We start from the raw sequence: 13,192 nt of genomic DNA on the forward strand, positions 1-13,192 counted from the left end.
ATCAGTCTGATCGTGTGACTCGTAGAGCACCATAGACAGGAAGTATACAAAACAGCTTTACCATCATCTCCATTTTTTTATACAAAGCGGCAAATTCTGAACCTAATCTTTCAACAACACATCATACTCAAATCCCTTCCATGTCTTTATATTCATGAATATCTTGAACTCATTTTAAAGTCAATCTCAGGTGGATTTGCCATCCTTCAACAACATTTCCAGAATCCAAATTGTATCCAGAATAATCGACCTCATCATTTAACCCTCTCGGGCAACATGAGATACCAAACAGCTGCCCTCTGAAGGAGCATTGAGGGACTGCTCAATAACAAACTAAACCACTGTTCCACATCTGTACAGGATCACTGTGTTCCGCATATGCAGCCTATCTCCACCTTCACACCTGTTTACCTCGTATGCTGGTTGTACCCCTCCCAAACAGCAGAGGGCAGAACAAACTCACCCGAGCCATGAAGTCCACAGCAGCTCCTCTGTTCAGCAGAAGCGTGGCCACGTTAATGTTGCCATAGTGAGCCGCGATGTGGAGGGGGGTGAAACCACTCTGGAGGATCGGAGAAAGGCGAACAACACACACGTGCAAACAGACAGGCACACACATTACGTTACAAACTATGAAACCACCACACATGTGCTGTACAGACCTGGAGCTTTGCAGCAGCCTACACAGGCCAGACACACACAGCTATACACTGTTACACTAACACCTGACTTTCCCCACAGTGGCAGAGAAAGTCGTTTAATCGAACATGGAGCCAATGGTATGCTGACCACGAGAGGGGTTTACGTTCAGTGTACCATATGGGCTTCTATGCGCTTTCATGCTCACACTGGGCAAAGTCAAGTAAAACTACATGTGTTAAATACGACTCCAGTCATTTACCGGTAATCTAGATCATCTCCTTTACAACATCCTGATACTTTTAGAGTGTAAAAATCTGTCCTGCAGATGAACCTAATGTCCATTCGTTACCATCTTATATGAAGGTAATGTCCCCAGGCAAACCCCCTGGCTTAGTGGGCAACAGCTGTGAAAGCAACAGAAGGACACTGCAAACAATCTGTCCAATAAGTAAATGAATCTCACATTAAGCTATCCAATCATTGGCATACCAATTTTAACTAACCAATAATCCCGAGGAGAGCAGGTGTCTCAGACATGTGTATCCACTCTGCTGATATCTGGTGTCTTAGCAACCCTAACCAAAAACACTATGACTTTAAATAATCTCAAAATATATTCTTACACTCAAAAAAATCCTATTAAAAAAGTAAGTCAACCAAAAATGAAAAGGAACCACAAAAATCCATCTTTTTATAGTCAGTCAGTGACTTTTTTCCATCTCCCATCAGAGTGCGATGTAAATATTTTCACCACGATGCAGGAGCCTCAGATCACGAAGCCATTTCTGGATGAATCGCATCAGATAACTTTCCAGTCTGCCGAAGCCAGACACAATGCCAACCAAAACAGGCACCCACAGAGGGTGGCCACCTGGCTTTGGTGTGACGGAGGGGGCCTTGTTACCATACAAGCAGTGTCGAGGTAGCTTGTTGCTTTGGTCCCATGCAAAATGCTTTAGATGCAAGAGGTTGAGGATTAGAGTCGACGATCTAAAATCAATCGAGCGTCGTGAACTAATTCGACTAACTGTCTGTTGCTAGACGGCTGGGTTCCTTTACGGCTTAATGGGGGTTGCCATGCAGGTTATGTACAAACCGCTGCTTTTCAATGAATGATAACCACTTTTCATGCTAACACTGGGTATCATGTTAATCGGTTTCATGGAAGGACTGTGTCAGGACACATTAGGACAACATTTTGTCAACAGTCACAATGAATTTGGGAAAAATAACAGCCGAAGCTTTGGACACCATGAAACCATTAGAATCAGCTTGATACCCAAGCCTCCAGCCTCAGGACTGACTGAATCAGTATTCGTGAAACATGCGCTTTTACTCTGACTTTCTCAATGACGAGAGGTATCCACTACATGAATGAATAGATGGAGAGGAAGATGAGACTGAGGGGACGACGACAAAGGGCTGCAGAAACACTACTGCATCAAGTCAGGGGCGCTGAAGTGTTTGTTTGGCTTTTCAGAGTTTTTCATGAGCTGCAATGGAGAGACTAGGTGATGTACAGAGTAGAGGTGTACCTCTGTTGTTCTATTCACCATCATCTACAGAGTCAGCCAAGGAGAGGAGAGAATGGGCAGTTAGTGAGCAAAAGAACAGAAAAGGTCCTCCACTGACATGAAGTGGAGGAGCACAGAGAGGGGAGGAGATCAGTACAAAACAATTGATGGCAAAAAAGTACTGATGTTATTGCTGATTTTAAATTTGAGAAAGACATTCTCAAACCAGAGTCCTTTTCCAGCACGATCATAAAGTACATTCACAAATCCCTGTTTCTGTCATCTGCCACTTTTTATATACATTGACTGTTATTCTGATCAATAATGTGAGTTAATAAATACAAACAAAGAAATGTACCTCTGCATCTCTCCCCTTTCTGCCAAAAAGATATTCAAAAGCAAATTTAACCAAGAACGAAGAAGAGAAAAAGGCAGCAAGGAAATAAAAACTGGCTTTGTAAACCAAAGATTTAAACAACAATTAAATAATCAGAGATAAAAAAGAAAAGAAAAGAAACAATCAACTTAAGATCCACCACCTGGCTGCACCAGAGCCGTCACTCACCTTGGACTCAACATCTGCGTTGTGGTCGTTCTGCAGGAGCAGGGCCGCGGCCTTGGTGTCATCCTTGCGGGCAGCGATGTGCAGGGCAGGTAGGCGTACCTTGCCCTTTGTATCGTTCTCCAGCAGCAAGGAGACCACCTGGTCATGGCCCTGCTGGAGGGCCACCGCCAGAGGAGTGAAGCCATCCTGCGTGTGAGGAGAGAGAGAGAGGAGTCACTGGGGCTGGAGGGGCGCCGCAATGCATTACCGGTGACGAGATGGTTGGTGTGACTGCATGGACGGACTGAATTATCATTTTGCTGCAGGCAGAGGGGACAGCAAAGCAAGACCCCTGAGTCCTATAGACATTTAAAAGGTTATTAATGGTCCAATGAACTCCAGCACGTTATCTTTTGTTTTAGAAGATCTTCTTTGTAGTGTACAAATGGTACTTTAGTCTGAGAACTATGTCGAACTTCATTTTTGTTACGCAAAAATGTCAAGAAAAAGCGATGGGAAACATGAGCGCAACGGTAAAATGTTTCCTAATTCTCCATCAAATCAAACTGCAAACATTTTGTATTTGTGCGATAATTTTGTTCAGAAACGATCCAGAGATTACTTTACGATTGTACCTGGAGGTTACATTTTCTATATTTATGTTGCCACAATCAAATATCTTCTCTCTGAGGAAAAAGAATCATCTGGATAGAAAGTTTAACTTTTAGACAGTCTGATCTTCCTGGAACATTTGGATAGTAAATCATAACATAATAGCCCATTTGTCAAATAGATGTAGAGATTACTGTACACTTTCTGTGTATTCTCAAGCCTTCTCACCATGTAGGACACTGATGTAAGTTACATAATGAGATGCTGGGGTGGAAAAGGCTCACATCTATCTCCTACACACATTACTCTCATGATGCATAATTCAGCTGGAGGCTCCCTGCCACAGCAGTGCGTTTCTACACACTTCAATGTGTGTGTGTGTGTGTGTGTGTGTGTGTGTGTGCAGTAAGTATTTGTGTAGGTGTGCCTGAATATATATCATGTTCACGTGTGCAGATTGGTGTGTGTGCACATGTGCAAACATATTCTATGTGCATACATGTCCTGAAGAGCATCCCGTGTTCAACCATGTAGCCTGTAGATGTAAGCTAGTGGACTGTAGACGGGCTTATATTCCATTAGCCCCAACAGCCATTTGTCTGCATGTGTGTGTGTGTGTGTGTGTGTGTGTGTACGTGTGCGGACTGGTAAGTATGTGTGTGTACGGGTTCCACAGGCTGAGCAACGTAAATCAGAGCAGTAACAGCAGCAGCAGCCGTGGAGGAGAGGCAGCGAGCGGAGCGGACCTCATCTGTGACCCACTCAAGGTCACTCTGCCTCCACCACCATACACTACCGATCAATGACGCTCTGCCTAGTCCCTCATGAGGAGATGAGGAGGGAGGGAGGGAGGGAGGAGGGGAAGAGGAGAAGGAGCAGGCAGAGGAGGATGGTGGAAAGACAGTGAGGTAGACAGAGTGGGAATGTGAGACAGAAAGGACACCGAGACGAAGGAAGAGTGGAAACAGACGGAGACAAAGGCAGATGCAGAGCGAGTGGGGTCGGGATAATAAAAGGAGGAAGGGGAGGAAAGAGAGGAGATGAAGGTGGTTAGTACAACAGATATAAAGACCACACATGACCGAGGCAGAGAAAACGCATGGAGACTTACTGTAACGGTATAGAGAGGTGGACACAGGACTGGCACACGTGCACACACGGTAACAAACGCACACACATACACACAAGCCCGCGTACAGTACCTCAGTGGCCATACTCTGGCTAGCGCTGTGCTCCAGAAGGAACCGTACCACCTCCAGGTGATTCTCCTGGGCGGCCATGTACAGAGGAGTGAAGCCATTCTGGACCCAACATAGACCAGAACACACATGCACGTTTACATACAGGCTTAGAACATACTCTGCTGCCACTCAAAGAGATGAATGTGTCCTTTCTGGTTGATCTTTTCTTTGTGACATTACACTGAAAGCAATGCAAAATGTCTCAATATGCCTGAGATGAGGACACTTGTATTATCAAATTAAATGTAATTAAAAATGATACAAACCCAGACACAAAACAAAATGTTCAGGTAAAGTCTGAAAGATGTTTGCGTTGCTGTTACATCTCTATTGGGTTTGATCAGAGCAGAGAGAAAGAAGGTGCTTGTAATCTTTCTTCTCACCTTGATCTGATCGTTTAATTTAAAATGCAAGGACATCAGTTTCCTGGAGAGGCAGAGGCCCAGTTGGCGTGATGCCAGATTGTGTCAGCGAGGATCTTTCCACTGAGTGATTCCCCTCAGTGTCATTGACTTCACGATGCCATATCACACAAGTTAAGTTGTTTCAGGTCCTAAATGTAGACCAACGGGACCTCACTGTCATTTTGACATTGTTGCGTGTGTACGTGTGTGTCGAGTGTGTCCCACCTGTGATTGTGAGTTGACATTGCCTCCATTTGTGACCAGCTCTTTGACGACTTCCGTTTGGCCAGCCAGCGAAGCTATGTGCAGAGCAGTGTTTCCTTTCTGGATAGCATGGAACAGCCAAAGGAATGTGTGTTAAGCTCTGCACCACCTGTCCAATGTGTGTGTGTGTGTGTCTGTGTGTGTGTGTGTCTGTATATATCCATGTCAGTCTCCATGTTCATGCCAACCGCACTTTTGCACTGCTGTCATTCCAGCTCTGGCATCCCCATACCTGCTCTGCCAACAATGTGTCACTTCCGATGCGCCGCGTCCCACACATAAACGAGCTCCCCTTGAGCCTCGGCCATAAATAACACTACAGGAGGCGTTCTATGAACCGGTACGGGTCCTTGTGAAGGCAGATTCGACCCCCAGCCTTTCTCCTGGCCGCGTGATACTGGCCTCTGTTATTCGACAAGTGCTGCAATAGTGACCATCTGTCACATGTACTGTATACTGTAGCAAGGAAATCAGATAGTTGGGAAAATGAATAAAGAGACTGAGAGGCTGGTTGGTATATAATGTAGCTGAAGACAAGAGTGTGTGTGCTACACTGAGTCTAAAGGCGTTTCTGGAATACAAAACAGTAAAAGCAATTGTTCGATTAGCTTATGATCTGAACTATAAATTTAAATTGTGTTACTGTGTTATGTTTGAGCTCACTGATTGTTTTATTATAGATGCTTGATCATCTTAAGTGTAAAAAATGCAATATAATGCAATAACTTGCAACTTGATCGCAGACAGTTTGCTCAGAGATTCAGGTTTGCTATGCTAGTAGCAGCTAACGTAGCCGTGAGCCGTTAGCCTTAAGCAGAGATGAGGAGCGGGCTACATAGATCACTTCTTTCTCACTCATTTTTTCTCATTTTCAAACTTGTAGGATTCAGCAAAAACTGATGCTGCCTCAAGTGACAGACATTTATAACATTTTCAGTCCAGTAAAACACACAAACTACAGCCCCAGAAATGGTAAATAAAGTTAAGTCAGCATCTCTCTTACAGTCTCAACATTGTAAGCTTCTCAAGAATAGCATTTGTTATCGAGCTGCTAAGGGGCTAATGAACCGAGGCCTATTGTTTTACTCTCCCGCAACAAGAGCAGCACAACATAAGCGGGGCGGATACACAATTAACTTTAGCATTAAACACCCACAGAGCCTAAATGCTAAAACACTTTGTGTTCCTAAATCTAGGTATCCTAGATAGCACTGCCTTCCTAATTGTCTCCATCGGCCGCATGAAATAGAAACTGATAGGCGTTGGGGTGCAGGCGGTGGATTCCCAAGATCTCAAACTAATCCCTCAGCATCCTCAGGGTCACAACAGAGAGAGGCTTTAATTGGGGAGATTTTCTCCTTGATCTTGAATATTTCATTGTGTCCTCTGTTTATGTCTCACTAGGCACGTGGCCTGTGGCAGAGAGGCTGAACCAGACGACTAAATGAGAGTGAACGCCTTCTGGGTTCAAATCCGAATAATGTTTTGAGTGACTCTCTATCTGAACTCTTTTTGGCATTGGAGTAAAGATGCTTCAAAGGAAGAGACCCTCTCCTGATGAATAATACTGTATTACAGTACATCAAATACAACACTTCTGCTGTTCTTTATTACATGTATTTAATACATTCCACTGTGGAAATTATACTGAACTCCCAATGCTTCATTCTGACATATATCTTATTTTCCACAGGGATCATTAATTATTCATCCAAAATTAAACTCTAAACGAAGGCTGCACACTTATGCTGCAATCCATTGTCAACCTACGACATGGAAAAGTGCAAGTCGGAATTCCACATTGAATTACCTTTTTTTCATCATTTTCTACTTTGTGTAGTGTTTTATGGGGCGTTTGTGCCGTGAAATGTGCGCCGTAACAACGTTGTAATTGCCATTTCCATTCAGTTGATTTCTGTTTCTTTGCCAGCATGCAGTAGTTTAGTCCTCCTGTCTATTACAACAGGGTTCCTGTGGATCCTTGAAATGTCTTAAATTCGATTTTCGGAAGTATTTCTCCCCAGGATTCTCTAGTTTTTAATTTAAAGACGGTTACTTTATACACTTCTTCTCTCTGTTGTATACATTGATGTAGGTCCTCTGCAGATGCTGAGACTTTTTCATAGAAACATCAGTTTGCTGCGGGCGTCCATGTTTTCCTGAAAAGATGCACTGAGACGCATTTATATTGTAAGTGCGTAATACCTACAGGGAATTATTGACTTCCGACTTGCAATGGATTGCAGTATCACAGCAGTAGCACTGTAGCAAAGTGCAGCCATGTTTTGTCTCTGGATCCAAATATAGCCCTCCGTAACATCAGCTGAGCTGCGATCGGTGATGGGGTGGGCCTTACCTTTGTGGCTGAATCCACATCTGCTTCCAGCTTCAGCAGCTCAGCAACAACCTCGACATGCCCCTCTTTAGAGGCTAGATGGAGAGCGTTCAGACCATTCTGAGAAAGGAACACATTTAGTGCAGTCTGTGTAGCTCTTGCACAAGGATATACTACGAGATAACATTAAAAAGGATCAAATGTTTCATCTCGAGGGTGAAACTGCTTGTTGAGCCCGCAATTCAAAAATGTGGCTGATGCAGCAGTATGGTGATCGCATGTTTATGTGTGCAGAAAAGAATAACTTCAGATTGTTCGATACCCCAAGGAGGACAGACACTCGCAAGAACATTTTAGTTTCTTAATAAGTCTCTGAGAAAACATACCTGATTGCAAATGTTTATCTCAACCCCAGACTTGAGGTAGTCGAGGACCTTTTCTAGGTTTCCTGCCCGGGCGGCTCGCAGGTAACTGGCATTGCTGTCAGACTGGAGAAGAGAAAGCAAAGAAACAGAGAAAAAGAGAAAGGATGTGAGTACCTAAAGTCAGACTTTAGCCACGGACTTAGCGGTATTAAACTGTTAATTATTAGGCATACAAGAGAACAAAAGCACATACAAATGCCAAAAATGTACTGTACCAGGTAGATCTCTGTCATAATTTCTCAGGCATCTTCAAAACATCTTAACAGGGGAAAAAACAGAGCCAATATCCATACACACAGCAGATCTATTGTCCCGTTAAAACCAACGTAGTAAAGTCCACTGGTGTCTAAAACATCTCAAAAAGTAAATCCATGAAAAAGCGAACAGAGCGACAGCACATCTTCCCAACAATTCCCATCATCCAGCGTCATCCATCAGATCCCACCGAGCTGTTATTTCAGCTCTGTTAAAACCAAATGTCTCCGATTCCCAAAGGTAGGAAGTTCAGCGACCGGGTGGTCCCTAGTGCTGCTACAGAGACCTCCTCTCTTTCACAGAGATCTCTCTCTGAATCCACCAGTAAAGTAGTTGTATGTGTAGGTCGCTGTGCTACCAGAAGCAGAGCATTCTCTATTCTGCTTGACTGTCCTTTATTTCACTACAGAAATAGGGCTTTGCACACCAACAAAAAAATGATGAGGCAAGCATGTTTTTGCCCCTATAACAAATGTGGTGTGTGTGTGTTTGTGTGAGAGAGAGAGAGAGAGAGAGCGAGGGAAGGAGAAAGGGAGGGGGGAGGATAAGAGTAGACAAGGAGATGTAGAAAGCTAAAAAGAGAGAAGAAGACGAGAGCGAGGTTGTGTTTCTCTTCTGTATTCATGTTAGCTCCTGGGACATTGGGTTTGACATGAAGTGACACACAGCAAACTCTGCACATTTTGTCTTCCTTCTTCTTCGCAGCAACCTTGCAAAGAGCATTTTGTAAAACTCAGCACTTGAGCTGCTGAGAGAACGGGGGAGAGAAGCTGTGATACGCTGCTTCATAATAGAGGCTCAAAATTCCCCTGAATTATCAAAAGCCCCAGACCTGCTAAATTTAGCCTTGCGTCCGGTGACACTTAGGATAAACTCAGCAGGGACGAGCGGTACGAGCGGTTATCCAACATTGTACTCGCTCCCTCCGCCGTGCTTTTCCAGAAATAACTCTGACGAACATGGGATCTGACCCAAAGCCAAAGTGTGAGTGAACAAGACATGCAGCATCAGATTGTTCCACCGATAAGCCGTAAACAACTGCGAGAGAACAGTTTGACCGCACTGACACTTAAGATCTTTCTGTTCTGTTCTTCTGGCCTGAACCATCGTGACCACTAGATTGTGTTTCTGTTATCCTGGATGTCAACCACAAGAAAAGACCGAAAACAGCAAACTACTCGTGTGTCATGCCCGACTTCAAATCATGATTATCATCGACAAACTACTCCGTGATTTACACAATCAAACATCATGTAAGTCCAACATGACATGTAATGCTGTAGTCTTGTGTTCTTCTTTCAATCGTTCAGTGCAGATATTTTATAGAAGGCCATGAACTGAGACCAGACTAGAAACATACACTCTCACTTTAGAAACAGATACAATACATCTGTAAAAATATGGACGTCTAAAAGCATTTTTAAATTGTACATGTTTTTTCATTGGTTACCATTTTGCAATTGTCTTTCAAATAGCACTCAGTTCTCTTTGCTTATTCTTCTGCATCTGCCCAAGCTTAAGTGGCAACAGATTAAGTAGTCTTCATCCACAAGTCACTATTCATTGCTCTCGTCAGTTTATCCCTTAATGCCCGCAGTGAAAACCAGGGACCAACATGTCCAACCCTCCATCCATATTCCAGCTCTGTCCAAAATGAGGGATCTTGAAGTCTTTGTGGATGAAGCATTACGCAGGATGGGGCAAGAGATTAGTAAAAGAAATATCATTAAGCCTCCACAGATCAGAGGTTCAAAGAAAATGGGGCCATTAAAGACTAGGTTAAGCCTGAAGGAAAGCATTAATCTAATGTTAGATAGAAGAGAGAGGATGAGAGAGAGAGAGAGAGAGAGAGAGGAATCTGTCTCACAAGTGATAACTAGAAAAGCTGAGAATTTAGCATTCTCAATTACAGTCGTACATAGTTAAAAAAACATCTAATTTCCATGTGAGTCGCTGTAAAAATGACAATTAACCATCTCAGTTCTAATTAAAAATTCCCTCTGGTCACTGACTGGTGTCTGCACATTCTCTTTAACAGGGAGAGGAAACATAACAGTGACGCCTTAGTATTAATATAGTGTTGAAGGGACGTAATGTGTAGGTTTGATGGGATTACTACACATCTATTCAGTATTAGGAGTCGGCCGTTTCGATCAAAATCCTTAAAGCTGAATAAGCCATTAAAGCTTAATCTGTAAAACCCTGTAATATAGCCCGACCTATATGTGTGAGGCAGACACCAACATCCATAACTGACAGTTTAAAATCCCTAACGGATCTTCTACATTTAAAAAAAGATTGTTATGACGATGTTCACGATGTGGAATATTTGGGGATGAAAAAAACCCGTCATGCACTCTGGTGAACTACGTTACAATGGCACTGTTCATAAGGACCTCTGGACTGCAATATCTTGTTACTTATTGTTCCCACATAGTACTCCGACACCAATATATCTGCAATAATATTGGCCCGACCAATTCAATGATGAAACAATTCTACATTTTTAACGGTCCGAGCACTGGAAACCATCTTCCACCATTGTAACACAAATTTTGTACAAAAAATATGCCACACCACTTCTACCACATCAATGGTGGCCAATTAATGAGAGATCTTTTTTTCCAGCTTGGGGAAAGCCTCACGTTTGTATGCACTCACTAAAGATAGAGTGCATACACAACACAACAACAACACACTTAATTATTGAGTGCCGTTGATGAACGCTACTGTCCCACAATGACTGACTTAGACAAAAGAAATGGAGGAGCTACTTGCAGCTACAAAACATTAGAATATAAGTATCAGTAAGTATCATTTACGCTCTCTTTTTTGAAGGTCAACTGGCAGTTGCATTCCCAACGTAGGACATACTGCTGTATCATTTCCATTTGGGATAAATTACTAAAGTACATAGATTTCATGTAACTAAATAATCCAGTACAACACATAGTAAAATAACAGTCATACAAGTAGTATATAGTATGACACAGTATCTGTCATGATCTCCAATAGAAGCTGGGCAGTCAGGTTTGTGGGTTGTTCACATCGTTCCTTCATTCTAGGAATAGAGATTTATGACATTTTGGAGCTGCAGAGCATTTGTATTTATTTCTGCCGAATCTGTACTCTGTGCTTCCTCTCCTCATGACATCAACACAGTGATCGTCTCGATGAATGGAGGATATTCAGATGTATAAAGACTGATATCCCCGGGCCGCCAGACTGCGATGATGTCAGTTTGGCACTCGAGCGTGTGACAAAACAGAAACTGAATACACGTATAAGAAGGAATGCATATCGACACAAATCAGTCTGCACACGCTTTAGAACAGTGTCCACTAAAAACAAATGCAGGAAAGCACACAAACACAGACAACACGGTGAATGTTGATGTCACGGCTGCAGGCTGTGTGTAAACTGAGCGCGCTTAGAGGTGGGGAGACAGACGAGCAGCGGCTGTATTGTTTCACTATATCCCCTTCTCTCCTGCAACACAAAACACACAAAGCCAGGGGCATCCAGTGGCAGGCCACAACACCCACCAGTGCCAAAGGACATCACCCCACCTACCTCCACATCTATTTCTCTGATCTCTAAACTGTCAAACTTCTCAAATCCCCTGTGCTGCCTCGTACCTCATCCTGATTTCTCTGTTTCTCTCAAGGCTAAATATGGAAACGCTATTGATGAGTTAATGCCTCCATCTAGCTGTCACCAGAAAATCATGAGTAAGGCTTTCGGCGGTATGGACGCAAAGCATGTTGTTGGCAACACAATGAATGGTAATCTATAACGGGAGATTTCACATTTCACAAGCACCACAAAGAGGAAACGCGTGGTCTAATGTGGCATAACCGCTGGTGGCCACTAGGAGAAGAGATTGTGAGAGACAGAGAGTGAGTGAGTAAATGACTGAAGCCGCGGCCATTCCTTAAAGCACTACAAACAAGCTTTACATCTCACACCACATGCTTTTATTCCATCGTAAAGAAATATATTTGGGAAATACTTTATTTTGCTGTCTTGCTGAGAGTAACATGAGAAGATTGATACCAGTCTCATGTTTGTACATTGAATATGAAGCTGGACCCAGGAGACTGTTAGCTTAGCTTAGCATAAAGACTGGAAACAGCGGGAAACAGCTAGCCTGTCTCTGTCTAAAAGTACAATAAAAATGCTCACGAATTAACACATTAGAGTTTATTTTGTTTGTTAAATGTCTGAGAAAACAAACGCATTCTCCAAAATGTCAAACTGTTCATTAAAGAGAAAAAGTATCCAACAAGCTAAATACTTTACACAGTCCTCGATATACCACATGCAATTAGGCAATTAACTTTCTAGACTCCCTGACGTGTGCTGACAGAACCTCCTGCATGTTATTACCCTGCAGACAAACACACACTTTACATCTGACAGCAGCAGATTACTTTTACACACCCAAACACCCAACCAGTCATGATGAATGAACTCACAACACCAACCTCTGAGACAGTCAGTCACTACAATTACATTTACAATTACATAGTAATTACATTGTTTTCAAGATAATACCAAACCACAACACAAATCTAAGCTTTCAGAATAAAAAAAAATATACAATTCAAATCCAAATGTTAGCATTACTCACTTGTGTTAGGAAGACAACACCCTCCTCAACAGCCATGTTCACTCTCCCTCTTTCTGTCCCTCCTCTGTACGAAGAGGAGTGAAACCTGAGCTAAGAGTGGCCAAGCAGCCAACCAGTCATCTATTCAGTCAGTCGCTCCTTATCTTAAACCTCTCATGGGAAAAAGAGCAAGGTGCCATTGGCTCAGGTAAAAAAAATAAAAAATCAAAGCACACCAACAAATGTGAGTGCTGGAGGTCGCGGATACAACAGTTCCTTCCGCTGTCGGTGCCCTGCACATGATGAAGAGGGATGGTGGAAGGAACGAAGTGAGTAGAGGTGGC

At 43.0% G+C, this 13,192-nt stretch overlaps 1 protein-coding gene across 2 annotated transcripts in view; it reads right to left on the bottom strand.

Moving 5' to 3' along the window:
• The window catches only part of ank3a (ankyrin 3a), a 111,646-nt gene that overhangs the window by 45,458 nt on the left and 52,996 nt on the right, over positions 1–13,192 (bottom strand). For both annotated transcript variants that reach the window (XM_079280329.1, XM_079280328.1), the window contains exons 2-7: positions 7,943–8,044; positions 7,578–7,676; positions 5,183–5,281; positions 4,515–4,613; positions 2,722–2,907; positions 464–562 (exon numbers count right to left, since the gene is read on the bottom strand). In XM_079280329.1, the coding sequence (XP_079136455.1) occupies positions 464–562; positions 2,722–2,907; positions 4,515–4,613; positions 5,183–5,281; positions 7,578–7,676; positions 7,943–8,044 (684 nt within the window). The remainder of the gene's footprint in view (positions 1–463; positions 563–2,721; positions 2,908–4,514; positions 4,614–5,182; positions 5,282–7,577; positions 7,677–7,942; positions 8,045–13,192) is intronic.

Source organism: Melanostigma gelatinosum (assembly GCF_949748355.1).
Source record: "Melanostigma gelatinosum genome assembly, chromosome: 12".
Classification (NCBI taxonomy): domain Eukaryota; kingdom Metazoa; phylum Chordata; class Actinopteri; order Perciformes; family Zoarcidae; genus Melanostigma; species Melanostigma gelatinosum.